Source organism: Colias croceus, chromosome 29 (assembly GCF_905220415.1).
Source record: "Colias croceus chromosome 29, ilColCroc2.1".
Classification (NCBI taxonomy): Eukaryota; Metazoa; Arthropoda; class Insecta; order Lepidoptera; family Pieridae; genus Colias; species Colias croceus.
Genome location: NC_059565.1, coordinates 5,039,306 through 5,049,587, shown reverse-complemented (window position 1 = coordinate 5,049,587; position 10,282 = coordinate 5,039,306). Strand labels below are relative to the sequence as shown.

Below are 10,282 nucleotides of genomic sequence, written 5' to 3'. Positions count from 1 at the left end.
TTTTTTGTTTTATTCAACCATAAATTTTAAGCTAGTGTTCAAGTATTACGTTATGCAATTTTTAAAGATTTTTTACCCCCCCCCCCCCCTTGTTTATTTCTGAAGATGTCTTGACTTCAAAAATTAACATTTGATAATATAATAATAATCACTATTAAGCATACTTAATTAACTTTTCTAGTAAATATTGGTTTGTACTGTTTTAAAACTAAACTGTGGAACCAATTTTGATAAATTTTGTCACAAGAATTAAAAATAATTTAAAATATATTTTAGCGCAAACTTTGTCGTCTTTGGGTTTTTATATATAAGTGTAGTTATGCTATAATTAGGGTATTTTCTATGTAATGTTCCAAAAGCCTCAGGTATTTGATAAAATATTTAAGTCAACACAAGCAAAATAGTGAGAATAAAAGCTATTATTAAATAAAATTGAAACTAAACCAATAAAATGTTATCAAAAACATATTCTAAATCACATTGTAGCAAATTTTATGGTTATTGTGTTGTGTTATAAATTTTAACAGCGAAAAATTAGGTAAGGCAAAAATTGTATGTATGAAAAATGGTATGAAATGATATTTTATTATTGATATTGAACCAAACGCTATACAAAATTAAGGTAAGTAGGTAGTAGTTACTTGTGTTTGATTTTACGCGAGTATTATACAATTACAATTAAACATTTTAAACGCGATTTATTCATTATACTTATTAAGTATTATCCCGATGTTCCCACGCTCGCTGCAAAGTGTCCGAAACATCGGGATAATAATATAATGAATAAATTGCGTTTAAAATCCGTTAAAATCTTTAATAATAATAATAAAGCCCTTTATTCTGAAATCAGTAAACAATTAAACATAATCTAACACTATACATAAATGAATTTTAGTTAATTTTACAATATGTCTCTAATTTCAGTGTGCCTGTTGGCATAGGCCTCCTCCAAAAACTTAAAATCTTAATGTTAATGTTAAAATCTTTAATTGTACCTAAATTTAAATTTATAATGCCCGCGTAATGCAAAATATATTTTATCATAGGTATTGTTGTATGTACCTATTTCTTGTAGGTATAGACTTATCATATACAAGAAAATCATTAATATATCACATACTTACGTCATAGATAGTTACCTACATTCAATTTAAATTATTAAAAAACATAATATTAATATTATATTTCTGAAATGAAGAATACTTAGAGTATAATCTTTAGTACTTACCAAGGTACCTACATAAATAATAATATAGAATACAGATAATTCAATACTTTAAACTTTAATAGAACTTTTTAAATTTTTCAGAATGCATCTCAGTTGGCAGTGGATCGCTTTATTTTCTTGTCTATGGTCCATTGGAAAATGTGTCGTGAGTATAAATCTTTATTAATTACTAGTATTCCGCCTGCGGCTTCGCCCGCGTTTTCAAAGAAAAACCCGCATAGTTCCCGTTCCCTTGGGAGTTCCTAAGGATAAAACCTAGCCTATAGTCTATAGTGGATGATGAAGCTTTCGATTGAAAGAATTTTTAAAATCGGTCCAGTAGTTTATGAGGAGTTTATGAGCCTATTCATGACAATCAAACAAACAAAGTTATATTAGTGTAGATGAGAAAGTCGTGTTTAAAGTGTTTATTACACCACCTATGTGAAGTCAATAACTGCTGAGTGGATTTTCATTTTTTTTTAATATTTTGCAATTGCAAGTTACTTTTAAGTACTTTATTATTAAAACAAGGATAAAAATAACTTAGATATTTATTTCATTTTATGAATAAATCAAAACTTATACTTACCTTTTTGCAGGACGATGCACCTACAGAAACCGTTTTTTTAAGGTGTCAATCTCATGTTTATAAAATCTAAAGTAAATAGATAAATCTGTCCTTCTACTTTGTGAAACGGCTGATTCTAATTTACTGAATGATAATCAATTTTATAGACGACATTTTTATTTTATAATGTAGAGTGTAGACGAATTCGTGAGCTCTCCCTTGTATAATAGTAGGTAATTGAAAAAAAATCATGTTAATTATATTTATTGTCTTTCCATAATGTATAATTAATTTTTATATTATTTCTTATAGCCATCACAAGCACCTGCTGCAGATGATGTAAGTTTCCTATTTTAAATTTAATAAAAAATGTACCTACCTTATTGTACGTATTTTTTTCTGAATAAAAAATGTCTATTTAGTTACGGATTTTTTTAATTCTACTATTTTTGAAAAACTAGCTATAGGTAGTTATCTACCTATTTATATACTTTTTATTCTATCCCCAAAAAATTTTGGGATATTTGACTTTACTAAGTACACCATTTTCCATTACAGAAAGCAGCAGTTACGAATGTAAGTGCCAATTTGTATTATTATTTTTACGAATCTGATTTAAATTATAGCGCTCTGCGGTTTCACCCGCGTGGCTCCGCTCCTGTTGGTCTTAGCGTGATGATTATAGCCTATAGCCTTTGTCGATAAATGGGCTATCTAACAACGAAAGGATTTTTGAAATCGGACCAGTAGTTCCTGAGATTAGCGCGTTCAAACAAACAAACTCTTCAGCTTTATAATATTAGTATGTAATATTTACATATTATGTGATATTTAATATTTACATATTATTGCTGGATTATTTTTATTACTAGTGGAAGAATGATCAAATTCGGACTCGCTGTTTCAGAGATATTGCTTCAATTGAAGTAAAATTTATAATCCTTACAAAGATTAGTATACAATATATTCAGAAAATTTGATTAAATTCAGCACAGTATTTAAAAAAAAAGTCAGTTACGTGTAGGTTAGGATATATTTTCTAGTCCAATATAGATAATATATGAGTATATTCTATATGTACCATGTACCTAATATAATAATAATGAATCGCCAAATCTGTAATTGCTAAGCGCATAACTCGAGAACGGCTGAACCGATTTCGATAATTCTTTTTTTTTATAATATTTCTTAAAGTACAATGATGGTACATGAAACGTTTATTTTTTTACATAATTAAATAATAATAATAAATCCTTTATTTGCATTTAAACATGGTATTTTAAGGTGTTATAACTTACAATATAATGTTACAGCATGTTTAGCCGTTATTTAACAGCGTGCAAAATTATTTTATTACATAATATCTATATTCAAAGGAACTATAATTAATGGAAAAAACAAAAGGAATAAAATTAAGGAACTATAAATGAAAAATTAATAATCATCATACTTTTTATTCTTTAAACGTACATTATTGTAGATAAAAATAATATAGTCGATTAGCATATTCCTAAACTTAACCTGTCTGCGATGCCATGCGATTCATAACGTATAAATTCAAATTATGAAACATCTCGCGCATAAAATTTCTTTGAATCTTGCCAAATAAGTTTCACTTCAGACACGTGTGCTCGGGACACATGCTCTTTTTATTTACTAGCATTAATAACGATAGGTACGAACTTAGAACATATTTATTAGGTACTACAAATTAACAGGCTCAACATTTTTTTTTTTTTTTTGTGTGGTGTCTCTCAATGTTAGCCAGAAGGGCTTCTACATTTTAACGCGGACGCGGGGGTGAACTGAAGGTTCACCCTGGTAGCGACATGCACAAGGGCGTCCCCCCTTGACGGGGACCACGAACCTCGGCTTGAGCTGTCGCTTGAGTGGAGGAGGCCAGAAGGTCCCTAATCGGACGGGTGGCTCAACATGAAATACATACTTATCATGAAAGCTACATCAAATGCGAAATTTGCAATAAAAAAATCAAATAAGTCGTGCTCACACTAATAAATTTTAACAATAATCTCTTGTTAAATTGAATCATATGAAAAATATTAATTTCTAACGACCAACACTCCAAAACGTGCATAAATATTTTAGCATCACTTCGTACTTTGGATAAATTATAATAATTTATTATAATGTCGTTAGCCGATTCCATAAGAGCTTCTCGAAGCTTCGACACTCCTTCGCAGGCATATGCTATGATACCAATCACACTTGTATCTAACCCTACCCATATAAGTAATAGAAACATATACTCTGGAGTAGCAAAATAACGGTAGGAATAAACGAACATCCATACACCGATCAAGGCGTACACAAACGTTGTTACCAAAGTAAAAAATAAGGACAGATTAAAAATACCGTTCAACAATTCAAACGATTCGCCAATCAAAACATAAGCCATAGACAACGACTTTCTTTTTACATTTTTGGCGCGAACTGTGACGTTTCGTGTTTGACAATTTTCGTGTCGAAATGTAGATAGAATATCGTTAATTGCACGTAGTCTTAAAGATAACATATTTACATAAGTGTACACTGAGAATATTTCGAATTTGTGCTTAAACGATGTTATGGCCATAGTGATGATAATCATCCACCATGATTGATGGAAATATATTTCATTGAACGTAGAAATTGTGTATGACGCGATACAGAACGCCATTTTAATATCTATTTGTCTCTTCCACGCACTATATACTTGACAGTCAAGTCCCAACAGATAATCAATTTCGGTTACCTTTTTAATAATATCTATGGTCTGTTTTGAATAAAAAAGGGGGCCTGTTATGGCAATTGCGAATTGAATACACATAAAAACAGTTGGAGTAGTGCCTAAAAGACCATACTCAATAGTGTCCGAATTGTATGGAAATTCAGATTTACCAATTATTATCATACTAATTTGTAAGAATATTGCACCAATTAACACGAAAAACGAACATAACTTTTGTTTTAACGTTGGTTGTAAAATAACTCCGTTGACGAATCTGAATCTAGTTGTTCCCATGCACTTTTCGATTATAGTTATAGATTTCAAAGACTGCACTATAGCATTAGTTCTTTCTTCCATTTTTATTGAAAAAGTGAACATTCGTGAGCTTTCTATTAATTTTCGACGTTTATAAGTATTGTATATAGAATCTAGTCTACAATTTATTTATTTATTAATCAATTTAATATAGTTACCACACCAAGTAAAATATTTAAAATTACTTATACAAAATGGATTAATACGGTAGGTACTTAAGGCGGCTACAATGATAATAATTAATAATATATGTTTACGTACTAATAATTTTATTTGAACGTAAGTTATTGAAAATGAATTTGTAGGTAAGTAATGATTTACGACCATTTGGTAATTGTATCGTAGGAAATTAAATGAAAATGTGCCGTCTCTGTGTTGATGAGAATTTAATTTCGTTAAAACATGTGTAAACATAAAAAATGTGTTTGTGTATTGTGTATTTTCATTTCATATTATAACACACTGATAGTAGGTATTTATTATAAAAAAAGTCATATGTGTAAAATTTACGCTGTAACCATAAAATAAACAAAACAAGTTAGTACTAGAATAACATAAGGATTAAGGATACGTTAGGAGTAGGTATAACCATCACGTCACGCTAGGAATGTTTTGAAATGTGACAAGCTAGGAGGAAGTATTTATTTTGGTAGGTATAGGTATGTCGAAGTGAAACGAGGATATGACATTTCATGAAATCATGCCACTAAATCTTATTTTTACCAAAAATAGTTATTTGAAAATTAAATATTTCCTACACATTGTTTTAATTTGGTTAATCAAACATTTAATTTTGGTTTCTAGAAATAGGAATGGGTAATAGTGAAACACATTTTTTATAAGAACTTTTTATTGTTTGTTAAATAATATATTATTCAATCTTATCTCATATTTTCCACGTCTAAGTATAGTATCTCATATTATATTGTAAAATAACACGTAAACTTATGTCTAAAACATAAACTACAAAAATTTTAAGAAATGAATGGAAATCATTGTTCAAATCATTTCAAGTGGTAATTATAGGATATGGCAAATCTGTATCACAAATATTAAATACGTTGTAGAGGTGCTGACAACGGCAAGCAACAATCTCTTATCAACAAAAAACATTTCATACCCCGATAAACGTAACGGCCACGCTTCCACTGCGTTCAATAATATCTTAGCTTCGTTTCGAACATCTTTCGGCAACGCATAGTCCACTATTATATCATTAATTATAATTTTTAATTGATCCCTGGATGATACTATACTATCACCGATGAAAGCAGTAACTGTTATTGTAATTAATTCTATCATGCACCACATTGCTAAAGAAAATACAAAGTTTAAGTTTTTATTGAAACGATAGTAACAAGTGTAATTCCATATAGAATTTAAGATGTATACATATGTAGTAGTCACTAAAAATAATATAGTTGTACTGAAAACTCTATTGAATAACACACTCACTTCGCCGATCAAACAGTAAGCCATAGACAATGTGCGTATTTCGATATTTTTGGCGCGAACAATCTGACGTGTGTCATTCTTCCCGCCAAACTCAGATAAATATTTTTTTAATATATCCAAACGTTGAGAAAACATTGATATAAACGTACATAACGTGAATATCTCAAGTTTTTGTCTGAATACCAAGATCGATGCAAATGATATAAATAAATACCCAAACACTCCTGTAGCATAATAATCCATTACTATAAAATATAATATAAAAACCACAATGAAAACAAATAACATTTGTTTTGTTTTTAATTTCCTTTCTACATAAAAGTCGCTATTGATCTGTAACAAGCAGTCTACATTTGCTAACTTTTTTATGATATCAACATAGCTGTTCGTAAATAAGTTCGGAACGATCGTTTGCATAACAAAATAAACCATCATATACACACCCGGCATGGCCGTCAAAAAATTGAATTCTAAGCCATAACGCAATGACGTTTTTTTAAAATCGAAAAAGCCTAATGTATAACACATAATGCTGGAAATTACCAAAAGTACAGAATAAAACTTGTTCGCTAATGTTGGAGTTTTAATATTACCATTCACGTAAGCAAATCGAAACAAAGAAAAGCATTTTTCTACGATTATTAACGGATGTAAGCAGTTTATTATACTTTTAATATTTTCTTGCGATTCCTCCATTTTAAAAGAAAGTCAATAGGTAGGTAACTTTTTCGCTGACAGTTACAGTAAGCTCAGAGCACCCCTTAATCAGATAAAATAATTCGTTAAATCGTGAAAAAAATCTTTCAAATGCATCTGTTGCGTATTTTTCCAAGCGTCTTTAAAAAAAAGCCAAAGCTCTCGATTCGTAGCACAATATATTAAAAATAAAGATGAAAATTTGATCCGGAGTGGTGGATTTGATACGTTTTTGCTTATTGTAACATGAAAACTAGAGCACAGATACTTGGAAAGTTTTATATTATGGACCTCAACTTTTTCGTATATTATCAACAGTCATAGAAAATAACTATATTTTATAATTCTCAAAAACAACCATTGAACATGTTGAACATGGAAGTCGTTCACTAAATATAATACATATTGATAAAACAATAAATGTAATGGAAATTTCTTATTATGTTAATAACTACGGTCACTTCATTATATTTTGATGTTAACATGACTTTTAAAAAGTAATTACTTACAATTCTTATCGAAATAATGGAAATAGGGTGTTTGTGGGTGGACATGAATTTCATTTCATAATTACTTTAATACCAATCACATAAAAAATGGAGAAGTTATGTGTTTTACTTGTTTATTTTTGCTGAGTGTAGATAGAAAATACCCAACGTTTTGGGCGTAAAATCTATAACAAATTAAATTTACCAATCGTTGTTGTTTTTTGTAGAAATCATCATAAATACTTACGTTTGTTACAACCGCGGTAACAGAGTTCCAAACTTCATAATTTCTTTAGTAATGTGGTGCAAGGCCGAATTTCATTCCATTCATTTTGTTGCTATTATTGTTGAGAGCATTGAATCATCGAGAAATCGATGTAAGCGAAAATTAAATGTTATTTTCTGCATCTTTAGTTAAAAGCACAGACATACATTAAGAGTTAAAAGCATAACTCGACTACATCTTCGCTGTAATATATAAAATTCTCGTGTCACAATGGTATACTATATATTATACCTACTCCTCCGAAACGACTCTCTGTCTGGCAAGACACAGAAGGCTGATCACCTATTTGTCCCTAAATTTGATCAGTGAAACAGATGTTTATTGCATCTGCCCTATACCCCACTAGGGGACATGGGACTGCACTTATACCAATGCGTAGAAAATTAATTAAAATAAATAAATATTTTTATCCATTCTCGATACAATCACCAAAATATGCTTTTAAGTAATTATCTATATTTCCATTACCTTAATTGGAAATTGGAATACCGTTATTATAATTGTTTATCGATTTTCTGAATGCCTAGAATACTAATATCTTTGTCTGACGCGGAACGACTTTGGGAACGGCTTTACCTGCAAGTTTATTCGCGCAAATACCACAAATACAGCGTCTACGTCAGTTTATACATATTATTATGTATTATAAGGGCGTATTCAGAAAGAAAGCCGGAAACTTTTTTTTATTTTTTATTTTTTATTTATTAATTTACACTATATTTTAACACTATATAACCTTAACAAATTTTCGCCAAACTGTAAAACAGTTTGTTGGCGATGCGCTCCTACTTATTATAGATTACCCTTTACCCCCAGATTACTGGTAACTAGAAAATATAATACGAACACGCGCTGGTCAGCGCTGGGCGCTGCCATATAAAATTCGTCTTGGTCTGCTTCAACCTGCATTCTTTGTGTAGAACGAACCAGCGCTGACAAGCGCCGGTAAGCGCTTATAAGTTTCCAGCTTTCTTTCTGAATACCGCCTAAGATTCAATGGTTATTTTCATTAAAACAGAATGAGTATTTTCTACATAATACCTCTATGTTAAAGTCGAATCCAATTTGAGTTTTAATATTAAAAAATTGCAAGACAAGATTGCGAGTGTGAAAAATCAAAGACTACGGTTTATCGAGTATTATATTATCTGTGACATAACCAAAGAGTGATTACGAGTTATTAAAATCATAGATAATATAGTAAATTCATAACTTATTTTTATGTACTTAGAAATAAAGACTTGAAAACCAGTGCTGATGTGATTAAAAATTCTGCAAAACAGAAATGACAGATTGGTTTTCTAAGTATGTGGTTTTCTACATTGAAGAATTATTAAAAATTTTCAAAGGGCTTGTGTTATATTTGTATCTTATATATTTGTGTTTGTTGTAGCTTCTTTTTACAATGATGGAGGAAGCACATGAAAAATTGAAGGGTATAATAAATTACTTACAGCCATTGCTAACGGTAGAAAAGTGTTTCTGTATGTTTCGATTTACTTATGTGAATGGTGACATTAAAACCCCAACATTTGCGAATAAGTTGTATTCTCTATTGTGTATAAGCGCCAGTGTTCTGTGCTTAGTAATATGCTCAATCGATATAAAAGTTTATTTAGTGGGTAAGGGTTATGACCTCTATGTAATGTTCACGCCGATTATGTATATGATGGTGCAGTTTATAATACAAATGATTGTACCGTACCTATTTTCAAACAACTACACAGATATCATCAAAAAAATGTCAACAGTAGACTGCTTGTTACAGATAAATAACGAATTTTATGAAGCGGGGAAATTAAAACTCAAAGTAATGATAAGTGTTCTCATTACGTCATACACTTTATTTACAGTGGTCATTAATTATTTTCAGGATGATTTTAGTTTTATGACACTATTTACAGCAACCATGGCGTTCAAGGAAAAACTTGAAATATTTACATTTTGTACATATATAGCAACAAATTCCCAACGTCTGGATATATTAAAAAAATGTTTATATGCGTTTGGAGGGAAAAGTGACAGACGTCAGGTCGTTGTTCGCGCCAAAAAAATAAATATACGAACGTTGTCTATGGCTTACTCTTTGATCGGCGAAGTGAGTGTGTTGATCAATAAAGTTTTTACTACGACCATTTTATTTTCTGTTACTTCTGCGTTTACATACATATTACTTACGATATTTGGTTACTTTTATTTATTTTACCGTAAGGGAATCACTTCAAACTATATTATGGTTGTTGTAATAATGTGGTGCGGTATGGAATTCTTTTTTGTTAGTGTTATTGCTTTTATTTGTGAGAATGTATTAACATCAAGAGAAGAATTAAAAATCATATCAAATGACATAATAATGAACTATGCATTGCCGAAAGAGGTTCGGAACGAAGCTAAGATATTATCGAACGCAGTGGAAGCGTGGCCGTTACGTTTTTCAGGGTACGAAATGTTTTTTGTTGATAAGAGATTGTTGCTTGCTATTATTAGCTCTACTACGACGTATTTAATATTTATGATACAGATCTGTCATTTTTAA

General features: G+C 30.2%; 2 protein-coding genes across 2 annotated transcripts; one reads left to right on the top strand and one right to left on the bottom strand.

Moving 5' to 3' along the window:
• Positions 1 to 3,735: 3,735 nt before the first annotated feature.
• LOC123704278 lies at positions 3,736 to 6,132 on the bottom strand. The gene is made up of 2 exons (XM_045652588.1): positions 5,952 to 6,132; positions 3,736 to 3,896 (listed from the first exon to the last, which is right to left on the bottom strand). The coding sequence occupies exons 1-2, from the start codon at positions 6,130 to 6,132 to the stop codon at positions 3,736 to 3,738; spliced, it is 342 nt and encodes a 113-aa protein (XP_045508544.1).
• A 3,523-nt stretch (positions 6,133 to 9,655) lies between these two features.
• LOC123704277 lies at positions 9,656 to 10,282 on the top strand. Its single transcript, XM_045652587.1, has one exon. It carries the CDS (start codon positions 9,656 to 9,658, stop codon positions 10,280 to 10,282), a length of 627 nt encoding a protein of 208 aa, XP_045508543.1.

Coding starts and splice junctions, on each gene's coding strand:
- LOC123704277 (XM_045652587.1), top strand. CDS start 9,656: ATGGCGTTCAAGGAAAAACTTGAAATATTTACATTTTGTACATATATA.
- LOC123704278 (XM_045652588.1), bottom strand. CDS start 6,132: ATGTGGTGCATGATAGAATTAATTACAATAACAGTTACTGCTTTCATC. Junction 3,897..5,951: donor AGTGGAAGCGTGGCCGTTAC/GTTTATCGGGGT, acceptor ATTTATCCAAAG/TACGAAGTGATGCTAAAATA.